The sequence below is a fragment of the Balaenoptera ricei genome, chromosome 14 (assembly GCF_028023285.1).
Source record: "Balaenoptera ricei isolate mBalRic1 chromosome 14, mBalRic1.hap2, whole genome shotgun sequence".
Taxonomy (NCBI): Eukaryota; Metazoa; Chordata; class Mammalia; order Artiodactyla; family Balaenopteridae; genus Balaenoptera; species Balaenoptera ricei.
Window position 1 is genome coordinate 13183020 of NC_082652.1, and position 17207 is coordinate 13200226.

The window sequence follows — 17207 nt, forward strand, 5'->3', positions numbered from 1 at the left end:
AATATTTTGCCTGAAGAACTTAATTCTATCTTCTTCATCTTCCTTAATTTAAAAAGATAATCATTGAGATTCATCAAAAATAATCTCCATAATTTTCCCATCTTTTTGAATTCTCTTGACACGGTGGTATTTGCTGAGTAGTTATCTTGCCTGAAGCACCAATGGTCCCCGTATTCCAAATGCTATTATGATAATGTTGGAACACATGTTTAAATAGCTATTAACTTATGAAAGGACGAAACCTATCACTTTTGGCAGTACCTAGTGAGTTTTGACTCTGACCACTGGAATAATGAATTTGGCGGTTGAATGTGAACTTTTTCTCAGGCCTGGTGCTCTCTCTCTCTTTCCTCACAGGTGGTGTTCGGATGGTTTATCCTTCAGCTTTTGTTTTGATCTCTCAGAATGACCTCCCAGTTCCTCAGAGTGTTGCTGGTACCGGAGGCCATATTACAGTTGGGCAGCAGGGACTTGGTAGTGTGAAGGACCCAAGTAACTGTGGGGTGCCGCTCACCCCGCCCACCTCTCCAGAACAGGCTGTCATAGGTGAGTACAGTCCGGGTGTGGATCTCTTCCTGGGTGGAAGAGATCCCAGAAAATCATGTAGTTCCCTTGCCATGGAACAGATGAGAAAACACATTGAGAAATTCCTGGTGGAAGAGATGGAGATAGAGTAATGTGGTGATTCTACAAAATGGAGAAGGAAAATTGTAAACAAACAGAATTTATGAGCTTCAGAATTTTAATTGTGCCTGTATTAGTCTTTACTCCAATTACACAGTTTAATTGTTTCTCGTAAGTTCTCCACGTGCATCTGCTCTTTTATACTGATGTGGGTGCATTTAGGAGACAAGATGTGAGTTGCTTTTCTTTCTTTTTTTTAAAAAAAAAAACAAATGGAAAATACTAAATCAGAGAATAGTTGATGCCTTTGCCCAGTTGGCTGTTGCCAGCCAGTGACAAGTCTTGGATGAATTCTCTTTCCTTATTATATTATAAAGTTAGTCTAACATGCAGGATCTCTGAATAAATGCCTTGTCCTTTCAATAATCTGTCTACAGTAATGACAAATATTAATTACATTTGAAAAATTTGTCAATTTCAACATTCTTCCTTCTTGGAAAAATACAGAAATTGTTTAATTTGGGAGAATGTTGCCTTCTTTGTTGAGTAGTATATATCCTATATTAACTTTTTTGTTGTTGTAGTTGACTTCATTTTAATTGAAAATCTAGTCACCAAGAAAAGGATACTCATCATACTTGAGCTGAAATGAGATTAATTATAGGTATTTAATGTGGGCCGTGTTGGCAGGAGCATCAGAGTAGATAAAGCCTTGGGTGCTAAACTTTGAAAACAGACTGTCAGGCATGATACATGCTCATCATGTGGTAATTTTCGTGAGGGTTAGATAAGACAGGTTTTCAGAGTTTCTAGCATAGCGCTTGGCATGTAGTGGCATTCAGTAAATGTTCATGGTTAAATAATATATTGGGGAAAAGTATAGACTTTGTGATTGAATCTAATTTTAAAACCTAGCTGTAGTTTCAACTAGGTGAGTGACCTTATTTAATTCTCATACTTGCTCTGAACACCAGTTTCCTCTGTTAAATACTATATAGTTTCCAGGGTTATTATGCATATTAGATCATGTACTTGACAGTGCTTGGTAAACAATAAAGCAGTATACAAACAGTAGTGTAAGAAATTTAAAGCAGTGCTCAAAACTCCAGTTTCAGCACACAGTATTAAGTTACCTGGAAGGAATTACTCAGATACTGTGTGGGAGACATAGAAATGGACAACACGTAGCCTTTGGGTTTTTTGGGGGATGGGGTGGGGAGGGGGAAGGGTTTGGCCGTGCCACATGGCTTGCGGAATCTTAGTTCCTCTGACAGGGATCGAACCCCCGCCCCTTGGAGTGGAAGCGTGGAGTCCTAGCCACTGGACCAGCAGGGAAGTCCCTAGCCTTTGTTTTTAAGAGCCTTGTAGTTGCTAAGATGGTGAAAAAATGTACTACGTCTGGCTCTAATACGGTAGAGCAGAGAATTTGGATGATCTCTTATGAAAGGATTTGCCATCAATCAGTTTTTATTGAAACTACTTTAAACTGAAAAAGCATAAAAATACTTGTACAGTTTTTTATAATAATATCATAGAGAAGATATATTAATAAAAAGTCTAGAATTACCAGTATTTTGAAAAATGTTAATCATATTTCATATCAAAGTTTGGATTTGGATTTTTAACAGTTAAACTTATGACAACTTATGTAGTATTTGTTTTTGTTTTGCCTGGTACTTAGTGAAATTTGTGTTCATCTTAAAACTGAAGGCCTGCTGTGTGCATGATGCCTTGACCTTTGATCAGTTTAGAACTCTAAATCCATAATTCAGAAAAAAGAAGTTTGGGGACTTCCTTGGCGGTCCAGTGGTTAGGACTCTGTGCTTCCACTTCAGGCGGCACGGGTTCGATCCCTGGTCTGGGAACTAAGATCCCACATGCCGTGTGGGGCAAAAAAAAAAGAGAGAGAGAAAACCTAAAAAAAAAAAAAGAAGAAGTTGTTTTGTTATGGTGGGTTTCAAGTGTGTACTTTGTAACCATAGATATTCAGATTTCTTCCCTTCTAACTCTGTGTATGTCATTGTGCTAGGCCCTGGGTAAATAAATCTCTTGATGCCTCCTCATTCCCAAAAACAAACAAAAAAAACTAAATAAAAGTGACTGATATATTTGTCATAAAATTAATTTGTCCAAGTTTATACATCATAATAACGTTGACTTACAGCTTAGGACTCCTAATACTCCATCAGCAAGAGCCCTGCTCAACCTTGTCGCTCTGCACTTGACTGATGTTGAGCACTGCCGTGTTTTCCTAGACATAGGACAAAGTGGGCTACTTTGCCCCTTAAAATGGCCAGGAGTCTCCTAGATTAGCATGGATTCTCGGAGGGCCAAACAGTTCTGCCTCTTGTGGATAGGTACATCAGCTTGCGTTTTCTGTTTATGGAGATAATTGTGAGAAGAAACATTCAATATGCATTTAACAGCATGGAGTACAGTTCTCATTTAATTCCATATAAGGTCTAACTCACATTTTAGTTAAATCATTAAAAGCTACTGAAAAGCATTAACCCAACTTTAATCAGAAAAGATTCTGTGGCTTGCTTTCCCCATGCCCTCTCCTGTTTTCGTCATAAATAATTCCCTTATGATACCATGGATTTACGATCTGTTTGGCTGTATTGTAGGGTGTTTGGGGGCAAAGGGCTATGTTATCTACTTCTGTTTGTTTCTTCACTTTGCCTAGTTTTATAATAGGCATTTGAAAATCCACTGTAAAATCAAAATGATTTATTTTGTACCATGAACCAAGTCAGAGAACTTTTCAGATAAAGGTAGCAATGAAAGATCAAATTTCTTGTCTCCGTTAATTTATCTCATTTGTATTATAACAGTACTTTTCTGGGGAACAAGTTTCTGTTTCTAAGAATGTAAGCATTGGGGTTTGTTTTTTCTTTCTTTTTTTAAAAAATAGAGCTGAGACTAACCATTCAACTCATATAATGGTTGTTTTGCAGTGATACCAAGAATATTAGTTTGTGATATAAGGTTGTTTCTTTCTTTTTCACACGAGAGTGGAGGCCTTTCAGAGCGCTTAAAATTGATTATTTCAATCAAGATGTTTTGCATCGTAGTTCTATCAAGAGTAAAACCCACAATATGTTTATGAACTCAAATAGATAAAAGTAGTTGAATCAGAATTTAATACTGGAAATTGACTTCAGTATTTGTCTTGTATGAGACGGAAGTAGTAAAATACTTATAACCAATAAATAGTATTATCAGCAATTATAGTAGACATAGTAGAAAATGGATTACAATACCAAGTACAGTTGGAAAAACTAAGTGGAGTTATTAGAGAGAAACCAGTGAATTTTTAATCCTCTGATATAAAATGTTGGGTCAACTTCTTTCAGTGTTTTAGTATTAAGCTTTCATAAGTAGTGTCAGGCATAAGGATGAACAGTTCCATACACAGATTTGAGATTTGACCTTCTTAAGAATTTCTTTCTCCTACCCAGGTCACTGCGTGCAGATGTTACACAGCCATTTAGCTACATGAGCATAAAGCTCCCTCTACTGTTTTGTTACTGCATTGGGCTTTAAAAATTCAAACAACCCATGCATGTTTATAGCTTTAATATTGTCATGTTTGAATCCTCCCATGTAAGTTGTCTCCGATACCTGTGGAGTAGGAATGCCTCTGGATGGATGTGCCATTGAGGGTATGTGGGTGTGAGTATTGATGCGATTGAAAGCCATACTGATGCAAATTTACTCATAGCTACAGATAGTGTTATTGTCAGGGGGGGTAGCAGCAAAGCTACGTGATCAGTTTCAACAATTAAATATTTATGTTAAATAAGCCAGCAGTCTGTGCACTAGGAGACCTTTTCAGAAAATTCTGACATTCCAAATTGTCTGTCTTTCCTAGGTGAGAGTGGAGGGACACAGAGTGCTGTCAGCCAGCTGGGTTCCCAGGACGGGGGGATGATAACTGTGCACAGCCCGAAGAGGTCGGGGAAGATCCCTCCAAAGCTCCACAACCACATGGTCCACCGAGTGTGGAAGGAGTGCATCCTCAACAGAACGCAGCCCAAGTATGTTTTTTGCATTCTGTCTGGATGGTGGTTTAGTAACCATGTCTTTTATTACTACATGAAGAGGATCAATCACATTGTGCTCTTGTGTGACCAAACCCTGAGGGGGTCACTGGATTGTTAGTTCATCTTTTTGAACATAATAGGGTAAAATTCAAAACAAAGATGTTAAAATAATTTGACTATCCAGGAAAAATTTGAAGTTCCTGATCATCTCAAGATTGTCATGGTGTTCATCTGACATTTTTTAGCACAGCTGGCTCAGAGATTCACTCTGAGTGTCAGGACAGTAATTGTGGGTTTGGTTTTTCCCTGTATACCTACTAATGAATGTTTCCTGTTTACAAAGGGAAATGACCTTCTTTGCCATGTTTTCTATTATACATTAGCCTCATGCTTTAATTGACAATGCATTTCTGAACTGAACTGATGACAATTAGAGGGGTATGTAGTAGCTGCTGTGCTTCTGTTTGTTGACTTGGGGAAATTCTTTTCTTCCCCTACCCAACTTCCCTTCCTTGCCCCACCTCCCTCCCGTCCATCCCCTCTGACCTCCCTCCTTCCTTAACATATTTTTGGAAAAGAAGAGGAATTGATTCTAAGAAGAGATGGCTGGTGATTATTTTAATTGCATGAATGATAATGTCAAACAGTAGTCAGTAAATACTATTTCACTTATCAAGATTTACATAAACATATTCAGCATATTTTCACATCTGTTTTGATATGACTGAGATGTCCAACTTTTTGACTGATACAGGTAAACAAAAGAGTCTTCATTCTCTGGAGCAGAATAAATATGGACATTCTTGTCAGTAATTCCTAAGAACTCATTTAGAAGCCAATTAAGTGTTTCTTCAGTGACTGCTATTCAAAGCTTTATATACACAATTAAAACCTGTCCTTTGGACCTAGCTTTTAGCAAATTCCTACTATATATTTATTTCCCAAATAGTTGGCTCTAGAATAGGCTACTAAAGAAGATTTAGTAGAAAAAAATCTAAAATAATTGCAATGGGAAATCATATGTCAAGTTCTAGATTTAAAAGATATCTCTATTCACTTTAAAATGATCCTTTCCTTTAGAATTATTGGTACAAATATTTTCACGTATGTCTGCAATGCCTAGACAATTTCCATGTTAACATTTTCTTTTTCTTTTCCTTTTATTTACCATCTTTGATTTTTATCACCACTAACCTTTCCACCAAGTCTAACAAATCAGAGCCCTTCTATCAGCAGCACCGAACAGGGAAGTGAGACACCCAGAAAGGCAGGGGAGGGTGGAGAGCAAGTGAAGTCCTTGCAGAGCCATCAGTGAAACACTTTGCAATATCAGCTATAGCAAAATCAACAGTACAGAAATACTGCGCACTGTTCTTATTTATGCAGTAGTAGACATCTACTTTTTGCTACCAATTATTAGTGACATGCAGGAGATATTTTTGATTCTTGTGTTTTAGTTCACATCACTCGTGTGGAGTGCTGCCCTTAAATGCTAGTAAATATAGGTGTTTTAAGAGTGATTTAAACAGTCTGGGGGTATATAATTCATAGATGCTGTGAAAAGATAATTTTTTAAAATCTAGGTTATTTCTGCAGAATTTAGGTGACTTTTTAAAAAACAACAGATAATAGTGCTGGGTAGTGTTTTAATTACTATGTGTACCACCCATGTTAAAATGTATATTAAACTTAAATAAAAATATTTGGAATCCTGACTCTTCTAGGGCATGGCAGTAGTAGTTGCCTTTCCCACCCCCGCAACCTCCCACCTTGAGTTGCTCTCAATCGTCTATCAGCAAGATACCATTATTGTGTAAAATGTATTCATGTCTTTCTAACATTTTCCCCCGCAGAGGTATGGATATTATCTAATGTTTACACAAGCCACATTATTTAACCTTTTTTAGGAGGAGCCAGATGTCAACTCCAACTCTTGAAGAAGAGCCTGCTAACAGTCCTGCTACTTGGGATTTTGTGGATCCAACCCAAAGAGTCAGCTGTTCTTGCTCTAGGTAGGTAGGGGCCAAGGCGGAACAGTCTGATAGAACATTTTGTTGGTTGTCTCCTGGCCTCTCAGACCACTTCTTCTACATCATTTTGCTTTATTATTTATGTATTTATTTATTTTAAATTTTTTATTATTTTTAAAATATTTATTTATTTATTTGGCTACGCCAGGTCTTAGTTGCGGCATGCGGGATCTTCGTTGCGCCTTGTGGGGTCTTTAGTTGAGGCATGTGAACTCTTAGTTGCGGCATGCGGGATTAGTTCCCTGGCCAGGGATCGAACCCGGGCCCCCTGCATTGGGAGCGCGGAATCCTAACCATTGGACCACCAGGGAAGTCCCTGCTTTGTTTGGTTTTAAATCTTCTGCTTCCAGTGATGGAAAAAAGCTTGGTGTTTTTCTTCTATGCAGATGCTGCAGTTTTATTGTCGGGACTCAGAATGAGCCTTTTTAGACAACTGGCCCTGTTACCAAATTGCTCCCACAGATTTCTTCAGGATAACTTCTTCAGAACTGAAAGCATCAGTTTGACAAGACAATCTCTTGCCATTTAACTGAGTTTATTTAATTACTCTTAATTATGAAGTTGAGATAAATATCAAGCAGGTTGGCTTGAATTAATAGGATTTGGATTAAATAGACCTTTCATAGAAAATTTTTGTTGTTGGTGCTCGTGTTTTTTGGTGACTGAAGTAGGTATGTGGTAATAACACCTGCTAAAAGCTAAAATTGTTGCTCATTCATTTAGATATTTGAATAGAAACCCAAATTATTTTCTGTAGAAAATTTTTGCACTCCTCATTTATATTCCCTTGACTTATCACTCCTTGTGGTAATAGAGAATCTTATTGTCACAGATTTTCATGGGGGTTCTTAAATTTCTTAAGTGTATATCAGCCTTACCCCCCTCCCCTGCCAGCTCAGCTGACTGTAGGAGCATGTGGTGATGATTATTCACTTAGTGAGCAACTTAGGGTATCTTTGCTTCCATTTGATACTGCTCAATACTTAGGTCAGTTGAGATAAGTGTACTTGGAAGATGGCCATTCATTTCTCTAGTTTAGATCACGGGGTTCTTAATGTGGCACATATGAATAGGCTTTGGGCTAGGGAGGCGGTCATGATGCCCGAGAATCTCTGCAAACACACACACACACACACGTGTGCACATGTGTGTTTGTACACTTAGGCAGCAGTTTTGACAGCTTCTTCCTGTTCCCCCTTCCCTATAAATTGATTCTCTTTTATCAAGCTCTGCCTTGGTAGCCAGCTTTTTGTTGAGATGCTGTAAGTACTTTATGAAACTCTTTGATTGATTTTTCAAGGAGGATGTTTTCAATGATACTATTTGCTCATTAAGGGTCCTCTTTCTGAGCACGTGAGAATCTCTCTAGTCTCAGGATAGGTGTGGTATACCAGCTGAATACCTGGTTTACTTTCATCTCTAGGCCATTGTAAATTGTGTGACAAAAAGTATTTTCCTGTTAACAGTGACTTCTAAACAGCTTACAGCCAAGTTATGGTCCACCTTTAGAAAGTACATAGGATAAAAATTTTAGTGTATTTAACTTCACTTGTGCCTTCATCTTATTTTTCCTGCTCTTTTCCTTAATCTAGATTTTTTTCACTTTTTAAAAATAACTTTTTTACTGATTTCTATCACATTTTTATTTACTACCTTGCATTATTTTTACCTGAAGTGTAAATAAACAAATAACACTTTTTCTTCTGTCCTCCGGAGTTATTGCTCTATTTCCTCACCAAATTCTTATACCCTTCAGGTCTTATTTGTAGATATGCATTCTATTCCATTGACTTCTAAATGTTTATCTTTAGACCTGACTTCTTACATGTACTCTATTGTATTTTGGGGAGTGCTTTTAAGATAAACCCTTAATATCGATATACCTGTTTCCTCACAAACCAGGTACCCGATTGCAGTCATTTTTGTCGCAGTTTTCCCCTTCTCAGCCTAGAAACTTTATCATTTATTTATTTTTCTTAATTGTCTAGATCAATTTTATCATTGCATTTCACAATGATTTCCTTTGAAATGTCTGTTATAGTCATTCTACTTTCCTTATTCTTTTAGTCACCATGTGTTTCTACACTATTTGGCCCTGCCTCTGATTTCCTTCCCATTAAGGCCAAACCACTCATATAGTTAGCCTTCTGAGCCCACTCTTCCTGCTGCCTGCTTCAGTGAGGTCCCTAACCTGTTCACAGATTTGCAGTGATGGTCTCTTACTTACTGGTGTATCCCTTATTCTAACCATTCCACAATGTAGTTGAGTTGTTAAATGCAATTGAAAAAAAATGACGTTATAAGATTATCCACTTTGCACACACACACACACACACACACACTGTATTTTATTTTTACAAGAGATAAATAGACTGACACCAAGCATTGTACATGGATGACCACAACAAAAGCAACAATGATTGCAATTACCAAACATGAAACACACTCATACTGTGTCATAATATTGACATTCAGTCCAGTAATCCTCCACTGTAACAGCTCCTTTACTTTGCAGTGAAAATTGATTTGTATATTCTTTGCCTCTGAGTCCTTGTGGGATTTTTTCTTTTTTTTAAAAATTCAAACAGAAAGTCACAAAAATTATACTCATCCTCATCAGTTCACTCAGTCCCATGTAATTAATTTTTTTTTTCATCTTGATCTTTTGTTAGCACTTTTATGAGTTCATCAGTTTTTCATTAGAGTTCTGAAAATGCTTATTCATTCAGTTCAGCAGTACAGTCAGTTACCAGAAACCTGTACTTGTCAGAGTCTTTTCCATGAATTTCCTGAAGATGAAACCCTTTTATAAGAACATATTTACAAAAGCATCAGAGTACACCCAGAACTGTCTGTAAATGACAAAAGACTTAAAAATGACCACGGTTAAAGATTTGATGAAACTTCATAATAATGCAGTTGACAAGAAAATTAGTTATTTCTGAGATATACATTTTAAAGTAAAAAAAAAAAATTCTTTGGACTCTCTTCTTGGATCTAGGGATTTATACTATTAATCAAATTAGGAAAAAGATTTTGACCATTATTTCTGAACCTCCTTCCTGCATTAGGAGACTCCAATTACAAGAACATTAACCTACTTGAAGTTGTCTTACAGTTCACTGATGCTTGGAATCCTCTTGCTGCTCCTCTGCCTTCTCCTTTGACATTTTTTGTTGCTACGTCGTCAAGTTCACAAGTACTTTGTTCTGTAATCTGCTGTTAATCCTATCCGATGAATTTGTTGTTTCAAAAAAAAAAAAAAAGATTATCCACTTTGCAAAAAGTCCTTACTTTGAAGAGGCTACTATAAAATATCTATCAAAGGACTGGTGTGGTTAAATGCTCTCTGAGAAAATCCAAATCAAAAAGTTTTATGTGAAAGACTTTTAGAGCCTAGGTCTTAAAGTAAGCACCCTTAGAAGATATTGAGATAATTGAGGTATTTTCAGATGAGACATTCGTCTCTTACTGTGGTACTTTGCCCTGGAGATTTAAAGTCCAATTTTTGCCTTATTGACAATAGCCTTATGCACAGACAACCTTCTTCAAAGTCAGGATTTTTTTTTTTTTTTAAAGTGTAGCAAAGACTTTGGCAAGAGTGTTTTCAGATTATCTACTGCAGGATTACCGAACCCATTATGGAATGGTCCCCTCCTCACACTATTTAACGGCCTTATGGGGCAGGGTGGCCATCCTGCTGTCCCACTAAACCAACCCATTATGCCACACAAATCCATTTTACTTCCCACTAGGGCATTGTTTAGTGCAATGCAACAGTAATTTAATGCCACCCTAGTGGCCTCAGAGAGTTACTGATACACCAGCAGGAGAGCTTACATTTTTCCTGGGAGTGATTTATATATTGGGAGGAATTGGCTGACCTGCTATATAACTTTTTTGCACAGATTAAACCTTAGGATCATCTAGTGGGCCCTTACTGAGCAATTTCTCACACCCATGCTTGCCAAGAAGTGTGTTAGGATGTGAGCAGACTTGCTATTCCTGCTTAGATAGTACAGATGCATTTGTATGTGTGTGTTGTTTTAATATTCACTCACAACCTTCTTCTTCTGTCTCATTTTAACATGTTTCTGTAAGATCCAAAGTTGTCTTTTAGCCCTTCTTTCTTGGATAATAGTAGCATATAAGGTTCCTAGTATATTTATCCTATTAAATATTCTTATTTATTTATTTATTTATTTATTTTTTGCCTGCTTTGGGTCTTTGTTGCTGCACGCGAGCTTTCTCTAGTTGCAGCGAGTGGGGGCTACTCTTCGTTGTGGTGCGCGGGCTTCCCATTGCGGTGGCTTCTCTTGTTGCGGAGCACAGGCTCTAGGGCGTGCGGGCTTCAGTAGTTGTGGCTCATGGGCTTAGTTGCTCCTCGGCATGTGGGATCTTCCCGGACCAGAGATCGAACCCGTGTCTCCTGCACTGGCAGGCGGATTCTCAACCACTGGGCCACGAGGGAAGTCCCCCTATTAAATATTCTTAAAACTGACCCTTAGTTTCACACTTTGGGGGAGAGTTGCATAGTTATCTTATTCCTGATTTACAACACTATAAGCTTTTATAAACCATCCTTTTTTTTTTTTTTTTTTGATAAGCCATTCTATATTGGAGTTAGTAGAGTGTTGTAAAATAGAAATCAGAAGCTTTTTTTTTGGTTCTTTTTTTGACAGATGATCTCATTACTGTTGGTTTTAAAATGCAATATGAATAGATTGTCTGAGGCCCTCACCAAATTTGAAAGATTTGGGGATTTTCAAATTAGTATTTTTGTAGAGGTTAGCAGCATATTAATTAATGTTTCTTAAGTTCATCTCTTATCTACTTAACTTGTATGTAATTGGTTCATCATTTTCTGTCAGGGTGTGTTGCAGTTTTTAGTCATTATCAATATATTTAACACCCAGAGTCCATTTAGATGTATTATTGCATATAATGTGTGCTTAAAAAGACATAACCTTGTTAGAGGCACCTCTTTTGTAATTAGAATGATGCAGTTATTTTCATCTGTGTATTTACGGACTTCATTTTAATTCTCATTTCAGGCATAAACTTTTAAAACGTTGTGCAGTAGGACCCAGTCGACCTCCCACAATATCACAACCAGGGTTCAGTGCAGGACCATCATCATCTTCATCTTTACCACCTCCTGCTTCTTCTAAGCACAAAACAACAGAAAGACAGGAAAAGGGAGACAAGTTGCAAAAGAGACCCTTGATACCATTTCACCATCGGCCCTCTGTGGCCGAAGAGTTATGCATGGAGCAAGATCCACCAGGACAGAAGCTAGGCTTGGCGGGGATAGACTCCTCCTTGGAGGTGGCAAGCAGTAGGAAGTATGATAAGCAAGTGGCCGTGCCTTCCAGAAACACAAGCAAGCAAATGAATCTGAATCCTATGGATTCACCTCATTCCCCTATTTCCCCTCTGCCGCCAACACTCAGCCCTCAGCCACGAGGTCAGGAAACGGAGAACTTGGACCCACCATCTGTCCCTGTGAATCCAGCTCTCTATGGAAATGGGCTAGAACTCCAGCAGTTGTCTACTCTGGATGACAGAGCTGTCCTCGTAGGCCAAAGACTGCCTCTGATGGCAGAGGTCAGTGAGACCGCCTTATATTGTGGGATTAGGCCCTCGAACCCAGAGTCATCAGATAAGTGGTGGCATAGTTATCATCTCCCATCCGTTGATGATGCTGAGTTCCGGCCTCCAGAGCTCCAGGGTGAGAGATGTGATGCCAAAATGGAGGTAAACTCAGAGAGCACTGCATTGCAAAGGTAAGGTGACTCTCCACCCCATCCACCTGATCACCCATCAGAAGGCCAAGGCCGTAGGTTCCCAAGAATCGGGGCCTTCAGATCCAAAATTGAAGAGGCCTTTCTTCACCATTCTAGACTCTGCATTTGGAAAATGTTTAAAAGTCAAATGCTTTATCCATTGTGAGGTTTAACACACATGTCATTATTTAAATGCTGGCGTAAAAAGGTTTCATCATAGGATTAGCTATACTAGTATCGCTTTATTTTTGGCCTGCTGTTTGTTAATCAAAGAATATAGCTTTATGGGACCTTCCATACTGCGGTCAGTGCCCTCTTTGTATGTTGACACTTTTAAGGAAGGCTTTGCATGCATTCAGGTATGTATCACACATCTAGTAATAATACTTCAGAGTGCTTTTGAGCTACCCATTATTCTAAACAGTTTACACAGATTATCTCATTTAATTTTCACCACAACTGTATTGCTACCTTAATTTCATAGCTGAGAAAGAAACTAGGGTCATGCAGTTAGTAAGTGACACAGGTGGAATTTGAACCTGGACAGTCTGTTGTCAGAGCCCACCTATGCTCTTAAGTGGAATCCATGGAGTCAGAGACAAAAGTATATGTTCTTGATAAAAGCTACTGAGATTTATTTAATTGTGAATACAATCTCTAAAATACACTTGTAGGTGAATTTTTAGGTGTTTTTTTTTAAAGTTTAGTTTAAGCTTTACAGATGCTTTAAATCATTAAATGTTGCTTAAAAAAAAATCTAATCTTTTTATGTTTCTTGCTTAAATTGTCATTTGTTCTCTCTTTCAGACTCTTAGCACAACCTCACAAACGGTTTAAAATCTGGCAAGACAAGCAGCCCCAGATGCAGCCACTCCACTTCCTTGACCCATTGCCTCTATCACAACAACCTGGAGACAGTTTGGGAGAAGTCAATGACCCGTACACCTTTGAGGACGGTGACATAAAATACATCTTCACAGCGAACAAAAAATGCAAACAAGGGACAGAGAAAGATTCCCTGAAAAAGAATAAGGTACCATTTAACATAGAGAGAGTCCAGCCTGGTGTGGGTTTCAATCTATGTCAGTACAACACATGTGGGAAGACTTTGGAGGCAGAATGTTTGAGATAGTCTTGCCTGATTGCTCTGTCCCCATATTCATGCTCTTGGTACTATTGTATCGAACAGCGTATTGTTCCTTTTTATGTCATGGCTCACCTTTGTTCAAAAGTCAGCCGAACATAAATGAAGCCTCATATTTTCTGGGCTATAGCTTGTACAGTGCATGTTTCCTCTCATATGCTAATTCTTGTTGGCCTATGCTCCCTGCTTATTTCTTTTTAATTATTATTCCAAAATACCCAAAATGTAAGAAAAAATCTTGGTAACAATACTGTTTATTGAGCGCTCACTGTGTTTACTGTGCTAAGCGCTTTACCTCTATGTCTCTCTGAATTAATACCAACACCACTCCAAGACTGTGTCAGTATAATTTTACTGGTTCCATTGTCATAAAAATGAGTACTGTGGGTGTCTGCTGTCTTTAGCCTTAAGTTTTAAAACATTCTAAAATACTGGGCCATTTAAAGAGGTATTCTTAAGAATAGAGGAAGTAAGACAAAAGAGACCAGTATAGTTCAGGAGAATACTTCTTAGAGTCCTTTACAGAGATCTGTCTAGATCCAAAAAGCTTGAACCATAGTTCAGCATCCAAAATATTATATTAAAGGCAGCTTTTAACACCATGGCAGGTCTGTAATCAAATGCCACCAGTACCATTGAGGCATAAAACCCTGACTGACTCAGATTGAGGGGAAAGCGTGGGAGTTTTTGGTTCGGTTTAAATTCAGGGAAAAGGACATATCTTTTATTTCCTTTGGTTGCATAGACCATGGTTTATCATACTTGTGCTCATAACAAGTTCCATTCTACCCTCTAATTCTTTGTGTTCTCCCTCATATTCCACACTTTGGGTTGGTGTTCATGTGTTTTGTTTGGCTGAATTTATTATACAGTCAGAGGATGGATTTGGTACCAAGGATGTCACTACACCAGGTCATTCCACGCCGGTGCCTGAAGGGAAAAATGCCATGTCCCTTTTCAGTTCTACTAAAACAGGTGTGTACAATGATTATTTGCCTCACTTGGATTGTTGCTAAAATAAAATGCGAGGGAGATGCTTCTCTATTTAAAATTATATCCTTATTGTAATAGCAATAATTTGATCTCATCTTTAATATATTTTTCAGTTTGTTTTTCAGTTCCTTTCAAAACTGATAAACGTATTTGGCAAAAATTGTCTCTAAATTTAACCGAAAACATAGGGAAACAGTTCACAGGCAGGGCTTGCTCATTGTCCCCTCTCCTCACTCCTTCTCCCTTGATGAAGTTGCTCATTCTGTGCCTTTTGCCTCCTTTCCCACAGATGTTCGGCAGGATAGTGCTGCTGGCAGGGCTGGCTCCAGTAGCCTTACACAAGTGACAGATTTGGCACCTTCCCTTCATGACTTAGACAACATCTTTGATAATTCTGATGACGACGAACTTGGGGTGAGTCTGCTGTGGCTACACAAACAAAAATTCACTTAAGTGCATGGACTTATATCAGCGTTTCAATATTTCTTTATAGTTTGGTCTACTGGATTGGGGGCTCTTATTTCAGGTTCTGAATGTTCTTCAAAAATGTTTGTATACCTTGAAAGGATTCTAAAAGTTATTAGTGTAGTCTGTAATACCCCTTGGGTTTTGTTCGTTGATGGCTTTTTTTCCATGAGTGTTATTCCTGTTGTAAATATTAAAATCCTACACATATTTAAAAAAATCCTTCTCAATATCATGAGACTAACAGGAATGTATTATGTAGTCCCTTTAGCTCAGATTTTAAAAATAATGCCCATATAACTTTTTATTCATCTAATAAGTCATAGGTTAGTCAACATTTTGAGAGAGATTACAAGTATGATCTATACTTTTTAGGATTATAGCATCGTAAGTTGGGAAATAGAATTTATACACATAGACGTTAAATAATACAAGGCGTCATATGATTAAAGTGACAGATAAGAATTTATAATTCTCTGGAGAGTAACTGAGCTAAGTCAGGAAATTTGTGTCCTCATCCTCCTAACCAACCCTGTACCTTTGTGCAAATAAAAGCGCCTGTTATCTCTGGGGGACCTAGAGATGAGTAAGATAGGCCCCTCTTCAAGGAAGTCAATTTATTAGTTTATTTTTCTTTTATTTATATATTTACTTTCCCATCTGTCCAGTTTACGTGTATTCGTTAATCATTTAATGATCAGTTCCTTTGTGGCAGGTACTCTAGGTTTACAGATACAATTAAATTACCACTCTTATACTTGAGATACTCACAGACTTCAGGAGAAATAGCATATAAATAAAGTTAAAAATATACTGAGTCCTGTGAGGGCAGTAATTGACCTGAATCTAAAGATGCTGCATGTTCAAGTACAACATGACAGGCAAGCAGTGTCTAAGTAAAGGCTTGAAGGTTAAGTTAAGTAGGAATCAGATTTCTACAACCCCTTCTCACTTTAAAATAAAATGTATCTGATTAACAGATATTGTACACCATTACTATTCTAAGTACTTAGAAGATGAGGAGATAATAATGACCTCAAAGAACGAAATTGACTTGAAATGTGGAAAGACTAGGTTAGGGGGAGGCAGGGGAGGAATGTTACTTTGAGCCTGGAAGGAGCCTTGGTTAAGCTACAAGAATGAACTAGCTGGGCTTTGGGGGACAGTGTGCACATGGATCTGTTTTCTGAATGGAGGATAAAGATTGGTGGGGCTGGGAAGGTTTTTGGCCACTCTTAAGGCTTTAGACTTCAAACTCTTCTGGTAATGTGCTCTTCTGGAGGCTGCTGAGTGTGGAACTGACCTGGTAGAAGTGAGTGTCGTTTTCCATCAGTCCGATACGCAGAAAGTAGGAGTACTATTTGGTAACTTGTTGGATTGAAACATGAGGACCGAAAATCGGGCAGTGGCTGCATGAAGGGAAAGGACATGGCAATGTGAAAAACTTTGGTAGAAGAAAGGACATGTTTCCTTATTCTGTGACCCAGGCATTGGAGATCCTTTTTGAACTTGACTCTCTCCATTAAGCCATGCATTATCTAGGATTAGTTTTAACGAGGGTTAGTTCAGATGCTTTGGTGTGGTGACGGTGGGAAGAAAGTATGAAAAGTAAAGGAATCAAAAAGAAGTAGAAAGGGAGATGTAAGAAAAGAAAATAAACAAACCGTAGAGTAGCCTGGTTTCTGTTCACAGCCACCACCCCTAGTGATGGCTGTGCTCTGAGCCATTGTCCTTCCTCTCTGTGTAAGTTACGAATTACTATTGGACTAAATGAATAAATGTTTACTCTGCTGTTTGAATATATTGTTAGTAATGTTAATATGCAAAGGAGATTGGACATTGTTTATCTAATTTTCATTTCTCTGAAATGATTGTTTCTACTTTGAGTTCTAGCCTGACATTTAATCAAGGGAACAGTTTACCTTAGAATCATTTTACTAATTCATCTTATTAGTAACTGGAATTGGGAGACTGTTGTCCAAGTTTTCATCTCATAGGTTTTAAAGTTAGTTTTATGTTTCAGCTCTATGATATTGAATAAGTGTACATGAATAAAAGGCCTTCTATTTGTGAGAATCTTTTTGCTTTATTTTATCTTGCCATCAATTCATTTGAGTTC

The 17207-nt window shown here is 37.9% G+C and overlaps 1 protein-coding gene across 2 annotated transcripts in view; it reads left to right on the top strand.

The window, feature by feature from the left end:
* Window positions 1-17207, top strand: part of MED13L (mediator complex subunit 13L) — a 291858-nt gene that overhangs the window by 233898 nt on the left and 40753 nt on the right. For both annotated transcript variants that reach the window (XM_059895607.1, XM_059895608.1), the window contains exons 7-13: window positions 358-546; window positions 4499-4664; window positions 6578-6682; window positions 11755-12486; window positions 13294-13519; window positions 14503-14605; window positions 14913-15037. In XM_059895607.1, coding sequence (XP_059751590.1) covers window positions 358-546; window positions 4499-4664; window positions 6578-6682; window positions 11755-12486; window positions 13294-13519; window positions 14503-14605; window positions 14913-15037 — 1646 coding nt within the window. The remainder of the gene's footprint in view (window positions 1-357; window positions 547-4498; window positions 4665-6577; window positions 6683-11754; window positions 12487-13293; window positions 13520-14502; window positions 14606-14912; window positions 15038-17207) is intronic.